The sequence below is a fragment of the Spermophilus citellus genome (assembly GCF_964194105.1).
Source record: "Spermophilus citellus genome assembly, chromosome: 7".
Lineage (NCBI taxonomy): Eukaryota > Metazoa > Chordata > Mammalia > Rodentia > Sciuridae > Spermophilus > Spermophilus citellus.
In genome coordinates this window covers 42,725,751-42,749,511 of record NC_138188.1, presented here as the reverse complement: position 1 = coordinate 42,749,511, position 23,761 = coordinate 42,725,751, and the positions used below count along the sequence as shown (strand labels likewise).

The following is a 23,761-nucleotide window of genomic DNA, read 5'->3' as shown; positions in this document are numbered from 1 at the left end:
TCTCTACATATGAAATTGCCTCCAATATTTTTTAAAAAGTTATTTAAAGCTTGTGTGTGTGTGTGTGTGTGTGTGTGTGTGTGTGTGTATGTGAGTACATGTGTTTATTTGCAATTTGTATGGTTTGATGATCTCTTGGTTAGAGCAACTATGGACATGTGCAATGCATTTAGTGGCTTTTAAAGGACAAAAATTGTTCTTTTGAAGCAAACTAATGAAAATTTGGAGGATAAATATTGTTACTTGATAGCTGCAGATTCCCTTAGGAAGAGAAATTATCCTAGATGGTTTTATAATACCTTTATATCTCTGGAAGAGCATTTATGATAAGGTACTTTGTGTTACTTTTAGAATTGCCTTATAAAGCATGTATTTCTTTTACTGTGTTCACAATGAAGACAGGTGAGCAGCTTTAATTTTTCTATGGGGACCACATGTTGTTTCTTTCTTTTGTAGAGACAGTGCATAAACTAAACTGTAACAAAAAGTGGTGTTCTTGGGAGTAACTTTCATACTCACTGAATATCCTCACATAATGCTTGCTGTGCTGAACTAGAAGCCAGCAGCATCCCACGCCCTAATGTAAGCACATGGTGGAACCATTCTACCAGATTTTTGAGTGTCAGATAAGGTCATTTAGTAAAAATGTTGACACTTTTATTCTTATAGACTTGAGAAAATTTCTTTTAAACTAAGAAAATTATGTTGAAGAAAAATAGTTAGAAATAACGTCCGTGCCGTTACTTGAGTTTGAATTAGGGACAGGGCAGAATTTCATGGCCAGTAATGTGTATATCTCAATTAATCAGCACTCGAATGTGCTCGGTTTTAAAGACCCTCAGTATATGTATTATTCACAAGATATATTTGGTGGTAGTTATTGGCCTTATGAAAAAGGAGTATTTTCTTTTGTGAAAGCATTTGCTTAAAATATTTTGGTAGGTAGAAACCTTCCAGTTCATCCATGTATTTGTTTAAACATGATTAAGCCTTTGACATAAGATAAAGGGATTGGCTATTGCCAATTAAAGAGAATGTAAGGAAAACTAAACTTAAGAAAAATTGAATGGGTAGGGCACAGTGGCGCACACTTGTAATCTCATTGGCTCTGGAGGCTGAGGCAGGAGGATGGAAAGTTCAAAATCAGCCTCAACAATTAAGCAATGCCCTAAGCAACTTACCTGAGGGCATGGCTCAGGAGTTAAGGGCCTTTGGGGTCAATCCCTGGTACCACCACCAAAAAAAAAAAAAAAAAGTAGAATGGTAGTCAGTGCTACACCATGAATGCTGATATATATGATTAAAATGATCTAAAGTGAAGTCATTATTTTAGTAGTTTCCTTGGTGGCTGTGGTGTGGGAGGTTGGTCCAAGATAAATAAACTGTGTCTAAAAAATGGAGGAGCAATCTAATCACACCAGTCTGTGCTGTGCTACCTTGTGCCCTATCACTGATCCTCTAGGCTGAATTTAGTTGTTTGCTCCACACTGTGAAGCTGGTTTATTTATGTATTTATGTATTTTCTGGGCACCATAGCAAGGGATAACAGTGAGTTGCTTCACAAGGAGAAACAGACCTTTTGAAGGGGAGAAATATGATGAGTATTTCCAAACTTTTTTTCAACCTTTTTTTCTTTTATTTATTGGAAAAATAAAGTGAATTCTAAAGTCAGAAAGACATTTGAATCTTTGTAAGGATTAAAGTGATTAAAAATTGACTATTAAACAGAAACTGTGAAAAGGATGCTGTTTCCTCTTCTGGTCCTTCTTATGTCAACTAGTGTTTGTTTCTTTTGGCTTCTCACTGAGCATTATTTATAGAAAAAGTGAGTTCACGGAGCCACTTTTTCTCTCGGCACTCAGTGTGCACGTATTGAGCACAAAATGTGATCTGGGCATTGACCATAGCACTGTAGAGAAAGAGCCATGTGCAGATTCCCAGGGAGTTCTCACTTGTGTCACACCTCCTCAGCCACCAAGACCGAACAAACCTCAGGATGTGTGTTTTTAAAACAACCTGAATGTTGGCATCATCTTAACTTTAGCATCATTTACTTTAGTAAATTATGCCAAGATCATGTTTTAACGGATCAGTTGGTGAATTGTTTGTTAGAAGATTATTTTTCTGATTTTCTTGTTATTATTATTTGGTACTGGGAAATGAACCTAGGGGTGTCCTTTACCACTGAACTACATTACCAGCCCTTTTGATTTTTATTTTGAGGAAGACACTCAGTAAGTTGCTTACAGCTTCACTAAGTTACTGAGGCTGGCCTTGAGATCCTCCTGCCTCAGCCTCCAGAGTTGCTGGGGTTACTGGTGTGTGCCACTGCAACCAGCTGTTGTTATTGTTATAGAAGTGTAATTTATGCATATTATTCTAAAAGTAACAAGATCTATTGTATTTGTTTTCTAGTAACATTTTATACTTCTCATAATTCAAGTTAATGTGTACCTACTATTTCCACCTTTGTTTTGTGTTACACAATTTATATAGAAGCAAAACCTTCCAATATGATGTCTATAATTTTAATGGTAGATTTATTTAACAGGCTCTTCCTCCTGGGCTGTGAGGCAGGTGGAGTGTGCAGGCACTGAGAAACCAGTCATTAATGAGGGACAACATTTCATTATGTTAGCATGAAAGAAAGCCAAAACACGTCGAGGTTCCTGTTTCTATACTGTTTCATTCTTTCTTTTTTGACAGAAAGATTTAAATCGTCAGCTGTCACTCAAATATATTACACCGTCTTCTTGGTCATTGGGGAGAGAGTACAATGTGCTTAGGAATGAAGTGGGAAAGGAGTGATTCTGGGTTTTTATTGATGATATCTGCTGAGGTTTGAGTGGGCGCATTAGTGCCACATAGGTAGGAATGAGGAAGAAGCACTTAAAAACACAAAGGGGTTTTGGTGATCATATCAGTCTTGGTTGATTGTCCTAGCTCGTCTCACGTGTGATTGCTCTGTATGTATTCCCAAAGCAGACTGTCTACTCTTCATATTTTTAAATTTTTAAAAATTTGTTTTTATTAGTTATACAAGACAGTAGAATGCACTTTGATACATCATGCATTTTGAAGTATAACTTCTCATTCTTCTGGTTATACATGATGTAGAATTCCACTGGTTATATAGTTATATATGTACATAAGGCAATAATGTCATTCATTCTGCTATCTTTCCTACACCTATATCCTCTCCCCTGCCTTCACTCCCCTCTATCTAATAGTGAGTGGGTCTACCCTTCAATTTTTGCTCTTCTTAGTAAACATGTATTCATTAAGCACCTATATGTGTAAAATATAGTACTAGCTGCTGTGGCTGGGGGCACCGACTGAAATGGAATCCAACCCTCTGGGTACATGCTTTGCTCAACAGTTTTGTGTGTGTTGTATTTGGCACATCCCAGCTGGGTCACACTAAGTGTAAGGAATTAAAAAAAAAGATTTATTTCTTTATTGATTCATGGAACACTTATGCACTAAATGTATATCAGCATTCAAAGTGTTAATGTTTCAGAGATAAGCTTTGTTATTATTTTAGAACTGGAGGGGAGTTTTCTTTTAATTAATCTCATCATTTCCCAAATAAAGAGACTGGTGCAGAAGCAAGTGAAGCCTTGTGGCCCCCCCAGAGAGCTGCCGCTGGAGCGAGCCCACTAACGTCTTTGTCACTCCTCTCTCCCTGACTTCTCTCCCTGCCAGAGGTTTGTCCAGCACTTGGCTGCAACTTTCCAAAACACGGTTTGTGGGAAGCGACCTTCCAACTAGGCAGTCTTCACTGACCCTGCCTCTGCCCGACCTCATGAAGTGAAATGTAAATGGAATTATATGTCATTAGGAGGAAAATTTACCAAACAATATTTGGTTTTTAAAATTTTCCCCCAACTAGCTCCCTTTTCCTCTCTCCAAAGTGGCTAAAATTTATGTGATAATTTTCTACTGTGATTTGATCATAATTTATTCTGCAAGTACCTGTGGGTGGATATTTTAAATGGGTTGATTGTGTGTGTGTGCCTAGGGGCTGTTAAAGTGTGGCGCCTTGGTGTTGGTTTGTGGTGTTAATTTTGTCTCTGGAAATACAGACACATATTTGAAGTGAAGATGTGACAACAGAATTTTTCGGTTTTTTTTTTTGTTGTTGTTGTTGTTGTTGTTGTTGTTACCCCTTCTAAAGCTTCAGTTTATGAGACTTTATTTAAGCTTTCAGACACTAACTGCTAATAGTTTGGATGATTATAACTTTTATTTAAGTTTATGTTAGTGATGATAATGAAAATATTGGATTGGGAAAGAATAAGTCACAATTAGGGGAGACTTCTGTTGCTTTGTTTTTCCGGCTGCATGGTAGGTTTTGCTTCTTGTTGAGACTTGGAGTGATTCATTCATTCACTAATTCATTCATTTGTACAACAAATATTTATTGACTATCTTCAAAATCCAAGGCCAAGGAGATATATAGAATAAAAAAGACATGGATCTAGCATTTGAAGGAGAAACATGTAGTCTAATCTGAGGTAAGCATTCTTAGCATGAAGAACAGAAAACAATAACTGTGGTGAAGGCGGAGAGGAGAAGAGCTGTGGGTGTTAAGAGGAGGGAAATGGTGTTTTCCAGTAGGGTCATCAAGGAGAGCTTTGTAGAGGAGGTGTCCTGGGAAAGGACCCTGAAATGTGTTGCTTTGGACCCAGTTGAGAAAATAGGTACTAAGAGGAGGTGCCATCATGAGGAAAGGTGCAGGTGACACATCATATGACTCATATGATTCACTTAGATTTCACTCTACGGGTCAATAAACTGTGGTTCATCCTATTGCCTTTTTTTTTTTTTTTTTAATTAGAGCTGTATAGTTGGCTTCATCCTGACAAACTCACACGTGCATGGAAATTGATTTCAGTTCATAATCCTCCCCTTTCCTTCTCAGCTTCTTTGCCCTCTCCCATTCTCCTTTCTCTGTTCTGCTAGACTTCCTTTTGCTTGTCTTTTAATTGATATTTATTATCCTTATCTTCCCTTTTATTTTATTCTAGCTTCTGCATATGAGAGGAAACATCTGACTTTTAAGTTTCTGAGTTTGGCTAATTTCACTTTCCATTTTCATCCATTTACCAGCAAACGCCACAATTTCATTCTTTTTTATGGTTGAATAGAACTCAGCCATATGTTTATATATATTTACACATACACACACACACACCCCATAATTTCTTAATCCATTCATCTATTGACAGGCATCTGGGTTCATTTCATAATCTAACTATTGTGAATTGTGCTGCTACAAATATTGATGTGGCTCTATTGCTGTAGAATGGCAATTTTAGATCTTTTGGGAAAACACCCAGGAGTGGGACACCTGGGTCATATGGTGGTTCCATTCCTGGTGTTTTGAGGAATCTCCATACTGCTTTCCAGAGTGGGTGTATTAGTGTGCAGGCCCCCCCAAAACATACAAGGGTTCCTTTCTCCCCCACAACCTTGCCAGCATTTGTTGTTGTTTGTATTTTTGATCATTGCCATTCTGATGGGAGTGAGATGAAATCTCAGTGTCATTTTGCTTTGCATTTCCCTGATTGCTAGAGATGTTGAACATTTTTTCATATATTTGTTGGCCATTTGTGTTTATTCTTTTAAGAAGTTCTATGTTCAGTTCTTTTGCGCATTTGTTGATTGGGTTATTGGGGGTGGTTAAGTTTGTTGGATTCTTGGTATATTCTGAATATTAATTCATTGCCTGCTTTATACAGCAGTGTTCTGGGAACCCAGCCCTGCTTGTTCATTTGCATACAGTCTGTGGCTGCTCTTGCACCACAGTGGCAGGGTTACCATGTTTGACGGAGACCATGTGGCCTTCAGAGCTAAACTATTTTCTGTAAAAGGTGAGAGATGGAGTGAATATTTGCTGACTCCTGCCTTAGATCATAGTTGAAAACCACTAATTGGGTCTGGGGACGGGCACTGTGGGGAGGATGTCAGACAGTCCTAATTAGAAGTGGGTGATGTGGACATGGGTGATGTGGTAACCCATAGGATGTCTTAATGAGTCTAGGCCAGTGCCTTCTAGTGATGCTGTAGAGGATCTGAATGTTAAACAGATTAAGGAGATGGAATCACTAGTGTTTGGCAGAAGATTTAATGACAGGCTGAGAGAGGGAGGAGTCAGGGCTACATGAACGTTTTCAATCTGGGGATCCAGTGGCTGATGGCACCATAGAACCAGGGAACACAGAAGGGCAAACACGTGTCAGTCTCAATGACCTGTTGGAGATGGGGCTCTGACATGTCTGGTGCGGGACTCAATATGACCACGTAATGTGGAATCTATGGCTTTTGCAGGACTCAGGAATATTTACCATAGTTAACTGTGGAAAGTTTTATTTTATTCTTCATATTTAAGTGGACTGAGTTCGTATGAGAATTATTTTTATGACCTTTGTGCATTCTTTGTTGAAAACAAAATTTGAGTTTTTGTGGCCAAAATGATTTTAAGTAGAAAAACTTTCTTGCCCTTTGAGAAGTTTTAAATAGATTCAAAAAAAAAGAAAAAAGTTTCTAAAGTACTCAAACACAAAGGAACAGTGCTACTAGATTGAAAGGGGAAAAATTTCAACAACTTTATATTTTTATACAATCAAAATTTACTTGAATTATATGAAAATCATTTTCCCTTCACTGTTTTCTTTAAAATAATTGCATGTTTTAAATTAATTCATACTTATGAATTAATTATTCATGTGAAAATTGCCACAACTCCTCCATGACAGAATGTTGACCTTTATAGTTGCCATACAGTGTGTATAGGTCTGTACTGTTTACTGGGATTTCAAAGATTTAGTATTCACTTTCCAAAATTGCATTTATAGTGTTTAAATAAGTGATGCTACCTGAAAGTTTTCTGAATTAATCTGGTGTAAGCCTTTGATCATAAGATTCTCTAAGCATACCTGCTCCACCCCATTTCCAAAAAATAGATTGGGTTCCTCTTTTCTTTGGAGGTCTATGGCAGTGTCTATCTCAGAGAGACAGCACTCACAGCCAAAATAAAAACTACTCTTATGTCTTAATATTCAATATTTAAAAGAATTATCAACAGCTAGTAGTTTGGAGGAAAGTACCTGTATTTACAAACACAGAACTGAAGAAATCCATTGTGCTTAGAAGAAAAGGAGAAGAAATTTATTATTTTCTTTTTTAAATCAAATTAATTCAGTTGTTATTATTGGTTTTTGATAAACGGGAATGGAATACTTATTTTGAGGTTTTAATCAGAACAACTTTATATTTTAAAAAACACCTGCCTCTGGGTAAAAATTAAATTATTTTAACTTTCAGGTTGGCATAAACTTAAAAATTAGGTATCCTCTGTCTCTCCTGTGATAGGAACATTCTTTTTTAGTTAATAATGGTCTTAGTTTTGGATAACATTGATGCTTACAACATCCAGGGTTTGTTGTTAGTTTTTAATCTCTTTTTACAAGTGATTGATGAGATCGATACTACTTCTGCTCCATTTTATAAATAAAGGAACTAAATCATAGGGAGGTTCAATAAGTTATTCACTGTTACTCTTAGAGCAAGTGGTAACACTGGCTTTAGAAACTCAACTGGCAGACTTCAAACTGTGTGCTGTGAGTGATGTTGTGATAAGGCTGTTTAATATGTACTTTCTTGCCTCTTGATCCTGGAAGGAAAAAAAAAAACTATGTACCAATGTGTATGTGTATATATCTATCTGTTTCTACATACTCATATGTAGATATTTTAATTTTGAAATGATGATCTTCATAGCTAAAGTAAAAACAAATGATAAATTTTATTCCTCCAGAATAGTTTGAAATAAAAAGAAATAATCTGTACCTCTGATCCCAATGCTGTTATTATTTTAAATATTACATAAATGAAGCAACAAAACAACAAAATTTAGTTGTATATTCTCTACATTTTTAACTCCCTTTCTTGCTTTTTCTCTTTCTTTTTTTTCCCCTAGAGTTAGAATTGAATATATAGTGAGGGTGTATAGGTCAAGGTATTTTTTTCACTTATGAACTCTGGCTCTCCACAAAGAGGGGAGGGCAGCAAGTTGAAGCAAGCAACTTCCTTTTTAAAACATAGGACCTGAGACTGTCTATCCAAGTTCTACCTGTATTCCCTTGAACTGAACAGGTCATGAGGCCACATGGAGCTTCACCATAGCTTCTAAGCAGGATGGCCATATGTCTTACATTTGGTAGATTCCACAATTAAAACATGGGCCTGAGAATGTATAATGGAGGTCATTTGGAATACTCCCCGCTAATGTGTTTAATTTTTTTTTTTATCCAAGAGATAAACAATAGTGTGTTTTATTTTGATAGAATTATTCATATGTAATGTTATAATTTACTAAGTATTATGTCATTCCTAACTATTAGCCAAGCATATTAGCTAGCTCCTTGAGAATGAATCCATCTGGAATATTGACTCTGAGGAAGACCTTGAGCTGGATTTGGGAGCATTTGTTCCCTTGGATTTCTTGCCACCTGGGATAAGTCATTAAATTATAATCTTTGAAAATGTGTGTCCTTGTGATACACTGATATTAAAAAAAATGCAGAGGTTTTGAGGTTGTAGTGAATAGGGAACATACCACAGAGCAGAAATATTTTAGACAATGGCTTTTACATTGATCATTGTGATTCTTTGAATAAATGATGAGAAATAAATCCATTCATAAATAAAAGTTAAATTATATTATCAATTACCACATTTTTTCAAGTTTATTGAGCTGTAAAAAATATGCTGGTCAGAACAATTTTTTTAAGATTGCAGTATATATAATAACTGAAATATTAAGTGTATATTCATGATATTTATTCATAAATGATAGTGGATTAGTACAAATTGAATTGAAATATCAGGTAGTTAAAGTAGCAACGTTGTTAAAAGATTATGTCTGTATTATTAATTTAGACAACATGTAATAATTTCTAACATTTCAATACCATTTTAGAGCTTTTTATTTTGGTGGTGATTATTAAATAATATCAAGACTATCACTGCAAAAACTGTCTTTTATTTGAAATTCTATTTGGCTAATATATAGTAAACACTAAAATTCAATACAATCCATGTAGTTTAAGTCTGGGGAAATTTTTGATGTGCTCTGTAAATAGCTGGTTAATTAATCTTGTGTTGGATTCTAAATCCTGATTTTTATTAAGGACCTTTTCTTGGTGTTTATATACCTAAATTCCAGCATATGTATTTTAAAACTCATTTTTTCTTTCATTGAATAGCTTCGATGTTGTATTTGCTGGTGGTCCAGAAGAAGTTCTAAAAAAGTTTCAAAAGACAAACCACAAAGTAGTCTTTGCAGCAGATGGAATTCTCTGGCCAGATAAGAGACTGGCAGACAAGTATCCTGTGGTGCACTTTGGGAAGCGCTACCTGAATGCTGGAGGTGGGTGACACCTGGGGAAAATGTTTAATGCCAATCTGAATAAATTTTAGGTACTAATGTATCATCATTTTAAAAAAATGTAGACATGAAGTTTTAAATAACTGTCATCTTATGACTGTTATAAAAATATCAGTGTAAAATCCACAGCACATTTTAGACTTGACAAAGGCTTTTCCCATAGATTATGATATTTGATACTCTTGACAATATTAGGCAGTGTAGATGTTACAATTTCTGCATAAGTGAGGAAACTTATGTCCAAATTTAATCCATTTTTTTCCATCATTGCAAATGTGAAACACCTATACAAACTTAATTGAGCCACAAATATACCACTACGGGAACTTTGAAATATTTTTTGAATGGTTATTTTGTTTGCAGAATTAACAACTTGGAACTTAATGAGTTGAGAAACTTTCCCTAAAGACATTTGGTTGTTCAGGAAAAAAAAACAACAGAGATCCAAATCTGATTCTAATTTTACTGAGAATTTTTTGGCTCTAGTATAATAGGTTTAGTAAGTTTCATTTCTTGGGAAAAGGTTCATTTTCAATCTATAATCATCATGTAGCTTTTAAAAGTGGGCGTTGTTTAATTTGATTATTTTTGAAATATATCAGAGTAAATAAGTGATTTGTCCTATAATCAGTAATCATGTGACTCTTCATTGAACATCTGGGTATACTTAGAGTGTTGTATTATCTATGCCACCATGAATTAAAACACACATTATCACACCCTCCCTTAACAAATAAAAATAAATTGACCTCAGATAATGTTGACTTTAAAATATGTTTCTCTTAGATGGAGTTTAATATAAATATATGGGCAGAAGACATACCAAATAGGACCAAGGACTTCTTGGAGAGTTCAGTTGGATGTGAATTGCAAGCCATATTGAGAAAAGGGAACTTTTTGGGTGATTTGCATATGTGTTGCTGACATAGTTTTTAAGTGACAAAATGATTGTTAAGGGATACCAAAGAATCAGCCTTAAGCTTTTTGTAGTCAAAATTATTAGATGATAGAAAATATAAATATGTTAAATAAGTTTGTCTCATTTCATGGGTGATATATTGAGAGTTATTTAAGGGATATGGGATATATTTGTAGATTTGTCAATTATTTTTATAAGATTTTTAATAGTTTTTTTTAACCTGTGCCTTATGGGTATACATAATCGTTGAGATTCTCTTTGCTATATTCATGTATGTACATGAAAAAGTTAGGTCATGCCCTTGTCTTTCCTTGTCCCACCTGCCCTTCCTTCTCCTCAATTCCCTTTCTCTACTCCATTGATCTTCTATTTTGATGGAATTCCTCCTCTTGTAAATAATAATTCCTCCTCTAATAAAAGTAGTTTTAATAATAAAATATAATCATATAAGGTATATAGCACATATTATGAAAATATATATTATTTCTTTTTATTTGAGGATATTCCACTTTGTAAAAATAATAAGGAAACATGATGCTTCAAAATCAACCATATAAACCATTGGAAAATGTTATGTGCCCCTATTTGGTATACTTCTCTCCACAAACTTGTAGAAATTAAAACACACATTATGTATTCTAAAAATTTTAGAATTTTTTCATTTGGCAGGAATAACAAAAAACGAGAAACCAGTGGTGGTTTTACCACTTTTTTATTTTGCCTTTTCTTCTCTAGGTAACTGTAGTATTCCTGAACCTATTTCTTTGAATTCCTTTATTCCTGTGAGAGAATTTTAATTTTAATAATAAAAATTACATCTCCTTTCGATTCAGAGGAGTAGCACCGGTCCCTTTTAAAAAGTATTGTGTGTCAATAAAACACAGCAACTTGGCTGCAGTTCTGAAATTCAGGGGTGGATCAAATGGGAAAGCTGATCCTGTTGTCTATGGCTTTTTCAGACAAATGTTATTGGAGTAGTTAATGCTCATGCTCAAGGGCCAAGGGGAACAATCCAATTTTAGACTTCCTTTTTTCCAGACTATGACATAAAAACCTAGCCAGAAAATGTTTTAGCAGGCACAGTAATGAGTCGGTCAAGTAATGGAAAAATTACCCCAAAGTCCTAGATATAAAATTTCTTTGGGATTTTTGCAATCAGTGACAAGTCCTACATTCCTTTGATTGCATTAGCATCCCTGGCACGGACATTAAAACCACTGTCTTGGAGATTTTCTTCTTTCAGAAACAGTGGGTCCTCTGCAGGGGCTCTAAGAAGAGCATTTTAGAAGGTCACAGAGAAAATTTTTCCATCTCGTTCTATTCCTAGTTTTGTCATTTTCCCTTAGTAGCACTGGAAAAAGTTAGTTCCCCTTTTGTGTCAATGAATATGGGGAATGTGATTATTTATAAAGCGTCTGATGATTTTCTGTTCTTTAACTGGTCAGGAACTTGGCTTTTGTCACTGATGTATAAGCAAAGGACACTCAGGAACTCCTGTTTGTTTTGTGATGATCTGTGAACCTCCATCCTAAGGTTAAACCTCAGGGCTTCAGTTCTTTGCAGCTGTTCAGTGGGATTAACACAGCATAGGTTTTGGGCTTGCAGTTCTCCATTCGCCGTTTCTGCTCTGTTGCAGGATTTATTGGCTATGCTCCATCCGTCAACCGTATAGTTCAACAGTGGAATCTCCAGGATAATGACGATGATCAGCTCTTTTACACAAAAATATACATTGATCCACTGAACAGGGTAACTAATCGTCCACCCGTTCCTTTCTTCCTGATTCCTTTTTTATTGTTTTGGTTGCTGTGTCTATTGCATTTTATTGTTCGTTACATCCTGTTGCTTTGGTTGCCTTGTTAATATGGAGTGGTCAGAAACAAAGGACTTTTATGGACAGAATGGCAATTGGAAAACTGAATTGCAACACATTCTTGCCAATTACGTATTTTAAAAACAAAGTCAAGGAAGCAAACAACTAGTGCCTGAGCCTGGGTCCTCCCACCTGGAAAAGTACCAGCTAAGCTGTCCTTTTGCCTCCCCTTTGAGGCCAAGTCAGCAACCTTGTCCAACGTGGGTGGGTCACCGAGAAGAAAAGTAAAAATACAAACTTTTGCTTTTCTGCGTAGTTTATTGAAACACACATTGAAACAACCTGATAAAAGAAACAAAAGGGAGGCCTCTCTCAGCATTACAGCTGCCCCTCCATTGGGGGCCTACCAAGTCCCTGGCTGCCTCTCAGTAGCAGAGTGAATTATGTCATTACAGCTTCTGAGGCTGGAGATTTAAAGAGGCAGTAATAAAGTTCCAGAGACTCTTGGGAGAATGCTTTTGTAAAATTTTCAGATAGCTGTCATTTATTACACAAAGAATTAGGACTGTGTATTCTTTTATTCTTTTATATTTAGCTGTACTCTATTTTTTTTTTTTTTTTTGCCACAGATACTTTGAAGCTATTGGATGCCAATGTACTTTTGTAATGTTAAAAAAATATAGTACATTCTTGTTTGTCAATCTTTTAGCCTTTCAAAGGTCTCTTTGTATTCCTATGAGCTTCTTTGTTCCTCAGTCAGTGAGAAGCCAGACTGTGTATCCACACTTCACCCAGGGAGAAACAGGCCACAGAGTAACTGTAGGAAGTGGATCTTGGGTTTCCTGAATACCAAAATCAAGATTTGTTCTCTATTTCATGTAATAGCAATATTGACTTAATGTACTCAGTTTACTAAATTTGTAAAATAACACTTTTTTTTTAATGCTTTGAAATGGCATGTGAAGAAAACCACTTAAAGGACAGTTTTTAATTTTATAGTTAGTTGTGATACTAGGAATGACAGGGACCTCCCTGCAAGACTTGAAACATGGAGATTGAGGGTGTAGGGGAAACACTGAAGACAGAGCCCTAATCTATGTTGAGCGGTTGGTGGTCCAGAGTGGGTTGTCCCCACAGATATGGTTGATTGGTGTGATCCTTTGGCTGCAACCCCAGGGAGCTTTATAGCCAATTTCAGTCTGTAGAATTTTTGAGACTATGGAACCTTGAATAAAGAGATAAAAGTGAAGTCCCAGAAAGGTTAGGGCCTGAGCATCCACAAGGCTATGGTGTAGACAGAGTCTTATGCCCTTTTTTAGTAAAAATAATTGTCACACTGGGCATGGTGGGGCACGCCTATAATCCCAGCAGCTCAGGAAGCTGAGGCAGGAGGATCACAAGTTCAAGGCCAGCCTGATCAATTTAGTGAGGCCCTAAGCAATTTAGTGACACCCTGTCTCTAAATAAAACATAAAAAGCATTGGGGATGTGGCTCAGTGGTTAAATGCCCTTGGGCTCAATCTTCAGTACCTTAAAAAAAAAAAAAAGAATAACTGTCACAAAGAAAACAATTTAAATTAGCAGTGGCCTAAATAAGATAAATGTTAAATCTATGTGTTGATATTTTTCCCTCTGTCATATTAAAAAAATTAAAAGGTAGGGAGCACAAGACTGTCTGGGTGCCTTTATGGTGTCAAGGTAGCTCTTTGCTGCTCAACTGGGAGCCTTTATCTCTGATTTTTCAATGTAACCTCCTTATCCAAAATGCCAAGTGGAGCACCAGCCATCGCATCCATATTCTGGGCAGTGAAAAGGCAGAAGAGTAAAATACGGGTCATTTCAGTTTCATCAACTCTCCTAGTAGCCTTTTAGAAGTCCCACAAAATACTTTCTCATACTTTTCTATGATCAGAACATATTTATGTAGCTGCTCATGACACAGGAAGGGAATTTTGCTCTTTATTTCAAGCAAAATGCCGCACTGTGTTCTGAGTCTGCTGTTGGGGAGATCACTGGGACAATAGTTAATCTTCTGTGGGCTTTTGCCACTCTGGAAATCGACTTAAATTACAGTTTGATGCAAACTGATTCAAGAATATGCTTTCCCATAGGTACATAACACAAGCTAATGTTTCTTAATTTATATATAATATATATATAATGAATATAATTTTTTAACATTTCTGGAATTATGTATTTGTGGTGTTGTCATTGGGAAACGAATTTGATTTAAAACTGTATACCAGTGATTTGCACTTAGTGCTCTCTGTCTCAGCTAAATGGTTCAGTCATTTCAACATTTTCATTAAACAGTCAGCATGAGCATTTTAAGACATAAATTCCCCAAAGAGCAAACTATACTAACATGAGAGTATTTGCTGTTTTTCTTGTGATTTTCAATAATATTTCTATTCTTAATTTTTAGGAAGCTATTAACATCACGTTGGATCATAAGTGCAGAATTTTCCAGACCTTAAATGGAGCCGTAGGTATGCTTTCTAAATGCTGGATTCCTACGTCTGAAAACAGACACCTGTGTTTTGCACTGCCTTCCCTTTGTGATATCCATTTTGGGGTGGGGACTAAGGTCTGTGGTGTACATATTACAACCTTTAAAAAATATTTAATTTGAACTTAGCTGGATAAAGTACGAAACATTCCATTGAAATCATTTCCTAAAACTAGTGTGAAAATATAAGCTTCTGGTCCTAGGTAACTGAAATTTAATCTCTTACCCTCTGGGAATTGCAAATATATTTATGAATTAATTACACCTCATTATCACACATTTTTCAGTTTAAATTCTTTGTACTGTGAACTACTTGGAAGTATTAGAGTAGCTCCTTTGGACTGAGCTGCTGGGTAACCAGTGAAACCTATATAACTAGGCTGTGGAAGAGTGTGTGCATGTGTGTGTGTGTGTGTGTGTGTGTATGTGTGTGTGTTCGTACCCATGTACACACTTGCTCATGCAAATCTACCTGTGTGTGTTTACCTGGAGATATGTCTTGATAAAAATACATTAACACATTAAAATAATTAATGAATACCTTTTAAAATCAAAGTATCTCAATCCATTGATTCATTCATACTTTAAAAAATTAAAAATAGATTGTAATTCAGTACAGTTCATACTGTAAAACGATTCTGGGAATGGAAAGCCTGAGTTTGGCATTCTCAGGAGATGGGAATCTGAAACACAAAAGGAACCTGAAACCAAAACCTAGCTTCCCTTCCTCTGTTTCTTGTGTCTCTCTGGATGATTGTATGAAATCTGATTTTTCAAAAACTGGAAAAACTACCAATGCTGGCCAGTGAAAACCTTACTTAAGGCAGGAAGCTTTCTAGTCTCCACACACTTTATCTTTGCAGTAACCCTACAAAGTAGGCATGGGGCCCGTTCTGCAGATGAATGGGCTGCTCCCTTTCTTATCAAAGGGTCATTTGGGGGAGCACTGTGAAGATGCTTTGTTTCCTCTGCACAGCCCAAGGCTTAGCACCACGCTCATTTTGTCAGAGGGAGTGAGGTGCCCTGGAACGGGTGTGCATCTCTGTCATCATCCTCCTTCTTTGTGGGGATCTGCTGACATGGGGTGGGCACCATTTCTAAGCGTCACAACATATGGTGTGTCTTATCTACAGCAAGTTTTGTAACACACACAAGCGCACACATTGAATGTCACTAAACCTCTGTTCTCTTTTTAACTCAGATGAAGTTGTTTTAAAATTTGAAGATAGAAAAACCAGAGTTAAGAATACATTTTATGAAACATTACCAGCAGTGATTAATGGAAATGGACCCACCAAGGTGAGTTGCGGTGATTGCTCTGTAGTTTTTAGGAGGTGGACTATGGAGATGTATGTGGTATGTCATCATCTTTAAAAAAAAAAAAATCAAAAACTGTATTTTGATGTGAACAATTGATTGGCTTTGTCTTTTATACAGTATATTATCTGATTTAATCAACTAAATGGAAGGTTTCTCCTCAACAGGGTGACAACCTTTTATTCTATCTACAGCACATTGAATGAAAGTGTTCTGTTTAATAATGCTGGAAGAGCTAGCTCGAGAGGAGTTCCATCTCTCCATCATTCCATATCCTCTGATCAGGAATTGCTCAGGCCATTGAGGATCATTTGTTTCCCATGATTTAATATTTTTAAAGTTAACAACACTGTTAAGATCGAGATGTAACTTGGAAGTTTCCTCTTGCACTCATTTTATACCAAAGTTAATGACAGATATAATTTGGCTAATGAAACTTAGCATGTTTTTCTTTTTCAAATACATATAATTGAGCTTGCTGAAAATGTTATTGACCACAAAATATATGGGTGAAAAGTTTGCATGTGTCCAACCAAAGTGGAACATCAATTGCTCTGAGAAAAACATATAAATTCTGTACTAAATGTAGTGCTGGACATGCTGAGGTCCTGGCTTACTCACAATACCTGGAAAAGAGATCCACAGGTCGATTTGCCTTGTGGGAAGACAGGTGGGGTGTAGCCTGCCTTTTCAGAGGAGGGAGGAGCCCAATGCCCACAGCAGCTACACAAGTGGCGGGAAATTGAAGGAAGCTTCTCTTCCCTCAGAATGGAAGGTGTGGATCTGCTCCTCTAGCTGACGATTCCCCTCTGCCCTTTGTCCATTCCACTGTCCTATGGAGCAGTCTTCCCTGTGGACTCTCTTTTCTGTTTCATAATAAGTTTTCGAAGCTCTGTTCTCTAGTCCTCAGTTTTAATCACCCTCAAATCTTTCCTTCCTATAAATAAAACAAATAAATGGGGGAAAGAAAACCAAGTTGAAGTAACCCCCCACCCCCCTACCCCACGTAACATACACCGCCTCCCACCCTGCTCCTGGCGTCTTCTCTCCTCCTCTTCTTCCTCTCCTTCTTCTCTCCTCTCCTCTAGACTTCTTAGAAGCACATGACTACTGTCCCCTCTGCCCTGTTCCCATCACACCACAAGGGGAAATGCTCCTGTCCTGGTCGGCTGTGGCAAGCCATTGAGTCCTGGAGCTCTCTCCACCGGAAGTCAGCCTCTGAGAATGTGGATCCTCTTGGGTCCAACCTGAAGCACTTTCCCATGATGCTCTGCTCTGTCTACTAATTTCCTGTTCTTTCCTCTTTAGTCGCTTTCTTTTTCTAATGTACATTATGACAGTTTTACATCGTGTGAGTGTGAGTGTGTGTGTGCGTGTGCATGAATGGGTGAGTGTGAGTGTGTGTGAGTGCAAGCACATGTGTGTGAGTGTGTGCGTGCACATATGTGTGTGGGGGTGTGGATTCTTTCCCTGTGCTCCTTTAGTCGATGCCCAGAGGTGTCAGTCCAAGATTTTCCTTTTCTGCTCTATACATGTTCCTGAGTATTTTGCTTCCCTCCCCGTCAGCAAATTCTCTCTTAATGCTGACAGTTTTTCAATCCTCACTCCCCCTCCTGTTCTTCCAGGGCTCTGGTCTGAATGCTCATTGGTAGATTCCATGTATACTCAGAGCTCAAGCCTCCTTTCATCTGGGCTGGTCAACCAGAATCAGAATCTGGTTTTTGTGTTGATTCCCACGCCTGGAGCTCCCTGGTCGAATTCTTGCACATAGTGTTTTTATCTTATTTTCTCAGTGCCCATAGCAACTTCCCTGGTTCAGGCCATGGGCAACCTGGAGCAGCTAGTTGTACAATGCCTCCTGACCCCAACAACCTGAAACTAGAACATTCTGCTGAAGCAGAAGCCCCACCACATCCCTCTCTGCAGAGGGCTCTTTTGTGGATGTAGGTCTGAGTAGCATATCTGATCTTGTCATAGTAGGCCCTTTCTTGTTCTCCTGCTTAGGAGGCCACCAAATCCATTCTCCCACCTATTCCAGAATCCTCTGCTCCTGACTCCCTACTTGTGACATCCTCCTGTTCATTCATTGGGTGTCAGCTTGGTCTCAGCTCTCCATGCTTGCTGTGTGCTTCTGAAACACCCGACACTGCTTCTTTCATCACAGTGTACACCAGACACTGGACAGACATGGGATTTAACAGTGTTCCTGTCTCTTGTTCTTATGGGGCCTTTAGCCTAGCAATCACAGAAATCATATTAGCCATTCACTTTTGTCTCTCCCAGGTCCAGCCACAAGTAACATATATTAAGCCTTTCTGCAGATTTTGACTGAATGATGGAGTCAATAAACCATCTCAATGGCCTAGCATTATTCTTGGGGGTGATAAGAAAGTTCCCCCCACCCAGGCAAAAATGTCATAAAATTTGAGAAAATTTGACAAATGGGATAAATTCTGTTTACGGAGTCCTTTACTGTCTGTGTAATGTCTGTTGGAATCTTCATTGTAACTTCAGGGCCAGTTAGGAAAGGGCTGTTACAACCCACCCTTTCCCATGATGTTCCTTCTTGGGGATGTGATATCTTAGTCAGATTTAAGTGTCTTTAAAGAGTAAACTCAGTCCTCAGAATTTAGTGATTATGCTCAAGACCTGATGCTCAATGATTTTGGTGTGTCTCAATTCCTTCAAAATTTCCAGAAAGGTGCTACCAGTCAAACACTATATAAAAGTGGCTTGTCACAAGCACAGGAACAGTGCTTCTCCATTGTTTAGAAAGATCTATGACCAAGATTTTTTAGGAATTCTGGAAACAGTTTCAGTTTGGGTGATTAGTATTTCCAGCATTTCAAGCTCTGTGGGGGATCCTATTGTATTTTCTCTGTTATCAACTCATCTAGTTTTGGGTACTGGGTGTAGAACCTGGGGCCTCGTGCACACTGGGCAAATGCCCTGTCCTGGAGTCATACACACAGCCCTTCCCTATTGTTTCCTTTGAGACAGGGTTTTGATGAGTTTCCAGGCTGGCTCTGCACTAGTGGTCCTCCTGCCCCAGCTGCCCAGTACCTGGGGTTGAAGGGGTGCACCCCACACCCAGCCTGTCCAGTATATTTTCTAATAATTCTACTTGACAACAAAACATGAAGTAGGTTTCATTTAAAAACTATGTTTGGTATAATATAGAAACTTGACAAAAAGTTGCATAAATAAGCATTTGACAAACAATATTTTATTTCATACAAGTGTGTTAAAAATAAAATGCAGGTACAAACAGGCTACTGAAAACTTTATTTCACTGTCACAAAAGGTGAAAGAATTTTTCATTGAATTTTTATGTTGGCTTTACTTTTTAGTAAAGTATGATTATGGTGTCAATAGTTTGATCCATAATATAGAACTAAATAATAATTTAAGCCATATTTAATTTAAAAATGTATTCTATAAATGAGATAGTACCAATGTATATGAAAATGAATTTTTCTTTCTTTCTCTAAATCTGATGTTTTAAAAATAATTTAAAAATTATAAGTAATTTTAAAAATCACCTGTAATCTACTACGCTCCAACTATTTTCAGATGTAGTTGCTTTCTGTGCCCTCTCGGTGGCTATGCATGAGTGTTCATGTTTTTATTCGTTTTTTATAATAGTGTCTAAACAATTTTGTGGCTTTTTAAATTTAGATTTTATTTGAAACACATTTCTGTATTTATTCTAAATAGGTTTGTGCCTTTCTAGGTACAATCAAATATAAATTGATGTTTCTCAAATTGATGACTTTAGTTTGAAACTTTACATTTTTTTTCCCCTGAAGCTCATATATTGTTAATAAGATGCCATACGATGTTTAAGACTTGCCATCTAAAATCAGATAATACACATCTAAAGGTAATCATCATGAAGTGGGTAGTACATTTACATACAGATTAGGTAAACAGGGCAAGATCAAATCACCTGCTTTGCACATGACAGCAAGTCATTTCTGCAACTAATTTGATGTGCAATAAAGATAGTGAACTTAATTTTATGAATAAAAACCACAGTGCTTGGACCACTGTGACCTTGAATAATGCATGGCTTTTTAAGAAGAAGAAAGCAAAGAAGCAAAAAAGGAAAGAACTTGTCTGGAAAAGTCTCTCTGCCAATGACCATGACATCATGCACCTGGAAATATTTTGGTATTGTGAAAGAAGAGCCAGTAAAATACTACCACCTCGTAGCCGGGAGTGCCCAGAGCAGCCCAAGTGCATAAACAGTTCTCTGCCCCTTCAGAGCTGCCAGCAGAAATGTCTGCAGTTTTTATGAAGAAAACAGATGTGAATTAGGGTGGCTGAATTGATGGTGGGTAACCTCAGCCTGTGTGGCGAGAGACCCGAAAGAGGGAGGTTTCCATTCAAAAAGACTGCTTCTAGAAATCTTAATTACCTGTGAAACAAGCTAAAGTACCCAGCAGAGAATAGACAAGTTACAAAATCAAATTTTAATTCAGAAAACTCAAGGCAGTGCCTTTTTATGCTCTCATCTCTTAAAAACTATTGATCATTTCATATTCACATAGGGATTCCAGCAGGCTGATCAATAATGTGTGCATAAAAGTTTTTCTGAAGTGTCTGAGATAGGGAAAGTGTCATTCTTTATATGTGACAGGGATTTTAAATATATCCAAGTATATATGGGGTCCTTCCCATAAAAAATTCTGTCCCCGGATATTTTAATAAAACTATATATTTCATGCTTGCTTTTTAAAATCTCTTTTGAAAATAATGCTCAATAATAGACCTATCTTCACATAAATCTGTTGTCTTTCTCCCAAACCATCATATTTTATAGGACACGAGTAGTTAAACTAATGTTTTCATTTGTCATTGACAGTCAACAGTACACTTTTCTTTCTGTTTTTGTTAGAGAAACATAGTAGAATGACCACACTAACTCTTGAAATGTCATTAGTGAATGACTACATATTTCCTGCTTGGTAATTTGTTTTCCAAATTATCATGTAATCCCAAAGAAATGTGAATGAGTTACTTGTCCATGTCTTCTGATTTTACTGCAGAGATTAATTGAGGCTGTATCTATAGTAATCTATAGCACAAAGATTTTCCCCTTTTTATTCACAGTGTATTTACTTTAGCAGCATTTATGTCGAAGGTTCAGTTCAATAGAAGTGTTTGGACAGAATCCCAAATATTTGGGAGGAATCTGTGAAATTGGCTCTGGACTCATTACTTCAACTAGGATCACTTTTAGGATCTCAGGAAGTTAGAAAAATCTAGTTGGCATTGCTCTGATTTTTTTTTAGCCTTTGTGTTTAATACATAGATATTTTTCATTTGATTTTATATTGCTTTTCAAATGAAAAATTAATTATCATACAAACATAATGAGGATTTAGATGTTTTAACAGTAGTATGAAATTACAGCCAGAGTTCTATCATAGCTTCACTGGCTGGAGGTAAAAAAAAAAATCTATAAATTTATAAATACTTCTGCCACTACTGGTATGAAATTATATAAGGAGAAGTAACTTTGTTTATTATTTGTGTATTATCATAATTTCCCCTAAAAGATTTTCTCTGAGCCCTAAAAACATCTTTTAGTCTGTTTCCTTCTCTACCCCATTCACTTCCCTCAGTCCCACCTCCCCAGAAAAAAAAAATCGCATACAAATACAAAATCACAGATTTTACAGGTAAAACTATGTCAATACAGGAAGCCATAATTTAATTTATTATTGATAGGACTTGTTGACTGATCTCTTTTAATCCACAGTGCCTTACTTTATTGTTGATGGGATTTGTTGATAGGATCTATTTTAAAAATTTTTAAATTTGTTTTAATTAGTTATACATGACAGTAGAATGCATTTATGCACTTTGATATATTATACATAGATGGGGTATAATTTCACATTGTTCTGATTGTACATGTTGATATGATCTGTTTTAATTTTTTTCTGAAACAGTGCCCAGAAGTCTGGTAAGAGGTCCCTTTGCCCCTGTGAATGGGTTTCTGTGCTAGCTCTTTAAACATATTTACCTTTTTACTAACTTACCATTCACATGACTCATTGTGTTTTTGCTAATAAGTTTAATTCGTTATTTAAAGCCATATTTCATTGTTTGACATATTTTTATTTTATCTTTTCCATTATTGTTCCTTATATGAACTAAAATGACCTTCATGATTTGTACCATGTCTTGACATTTCTAGACATAGCCTGCCCTGCCTAATGGTTCAGTCTGACAAAATTACTGTTTATTGTGTACGCTAAGTGATAAATATTGATAGAGTAACTAAAGACATGTACCTAGTGCAGAAAACACTCTTTGAAGTTAGATGACTATAGAATGAAAGCACTTTGATGGGTAAGACTTACCTTTTTTCATCTCATTTCCTATCCTTTACTAGATTCTCCTGAATTATTTTGGAAACTATGTGCCTAATTCATGGACACAGGATAGTGGCTGCACTCATTGTGAATTTGATACAGTTGACTTATCTGCAGTTGACGTAAGTAGAATGGACTGTGAAAAGGAGTAATAAAAAGTGCATTGTGCGAAAATGCAGTGATTTGTAGGGGAAAAAAGGCAAATTATTATGTAGTTTTGATTGTATAGTAGGTAATGGGCTTATAATGTTAAGCCACAGTGATTCAGAAAATTGCTTGATTAGTGTTCCTGAACTGTTTTTGAAGACAAAGTCAGGTAATAGCTGAACTCAGCAAAAGGGACTTGATTTTTAATACCTAAACTAATGATTAGTTGCTCTTTTGTTATTTTAGTTTGTTGGTATGGTCAAAGCATTGAGTTACACTGCTTTGGAATTTTTATTGATTAATTCTATCTGTGCATGAGTTTTAGATTTGATCATGTCAAAAATAACATGATTATCTAACTAAGGACTGTTCTAGGTATTTTACAAACTAACTCATTTAAACACCGTAAATGCCTAAAGTAGTACTAGTGATTCATTTTTACAGATGAGAAAATGGAAGTACATAAAAGTAACAAGTAACTTGCATAGGGACAAATATGAAGCATGGATGTGAATTTAGGAATGGAGCTCTAGGCTCTGTGCTACTGATGCTTCATAGTTTTTGTGTTTGTTTTTTGTTTTGGTTGTTTGGTACTGAGGATTGAACACAGAGGCATTTTACCGGTGAGCCACACCCCAGACCTTTTTATTTTTTTATTTTAAGACAGGCCCTCACTAAGTTTCTGAGGGCCTTGCTTAGTTGCTGATGCTGTCCTTGAACTTGCTGTCCTCCTACCTCAGCCTTCTGAACTCTGGGATTGTAGGCGTGTGCCACCATGCCCCGAATATCATGCACAGTTTTACCTGGACGTCATACTATACACCAAGCTTGGTGTTACTTGTGGATATTTCACAGTGAATTGTAGCTATAATTTATTGCTTATATCCAAGCAATTGGAAAAAGTTTATTATTTGACCATAACACATTTTTATCCCTTGTTCTATCATTTGACAGAGCAATTTTAGAACATCCTGTACTAACATTATTCTTTCACAAAATTGCTCTAGTAACTTGGAAGAATATTATGAGCATGAACAATTGGATTCTACAGAGTGATTTTACCATTAAGGCTGATTTTCCCCTTCATTCAACCTAGGTTTATTGACCATCTCCAGCATGCCCACTAAGTAAAAGCAATATAAGCCAATAGAAAACTCCCGGGAATATACTTCTGATACTTCATGGGTCTGTGCAAACACAGAATATTTTCAGTTTA

General features: G+C 36.6%; 1 protein-coding gene across 2 annotated transcripts in view; it reads left to right on the top strand.

Moving 5' to 3' along the window:
* The window catches only part of PLOD2 (procollagen-lysine,2-oxoglutarate 5-dioxygenase 2), a 94,180-nt gene that overhangs the window by 51,028 nt on the left and 19,391 nt on the right, over positions 1-23,761 (top strand). For both annotated transcript variants that reach the window (XM_081301894.1, XM_081301893.1), the window contains exons 4-8: positions 9,273-9,436; positions 12,010-12,122; positions 14,612-14,675; positions 15,897-15,994; positions 22,419-22,520. In XM_081301894.1, the coding sequence (XP_081158020.1) occupies positions 9,273-9,436; positions 12,010-12,122; positions 14,612-14,675; positions 15,897-15,994; positions 22,419-22,520 (541 nt within the window). The remainder of the gene's footprint in view (positions 1-9,272; positions 9,437-12,009; positions 12,123-14,611; positions 14,676-15,896; positions 15,995-22,418; positions 22,521-23,761) is intronic.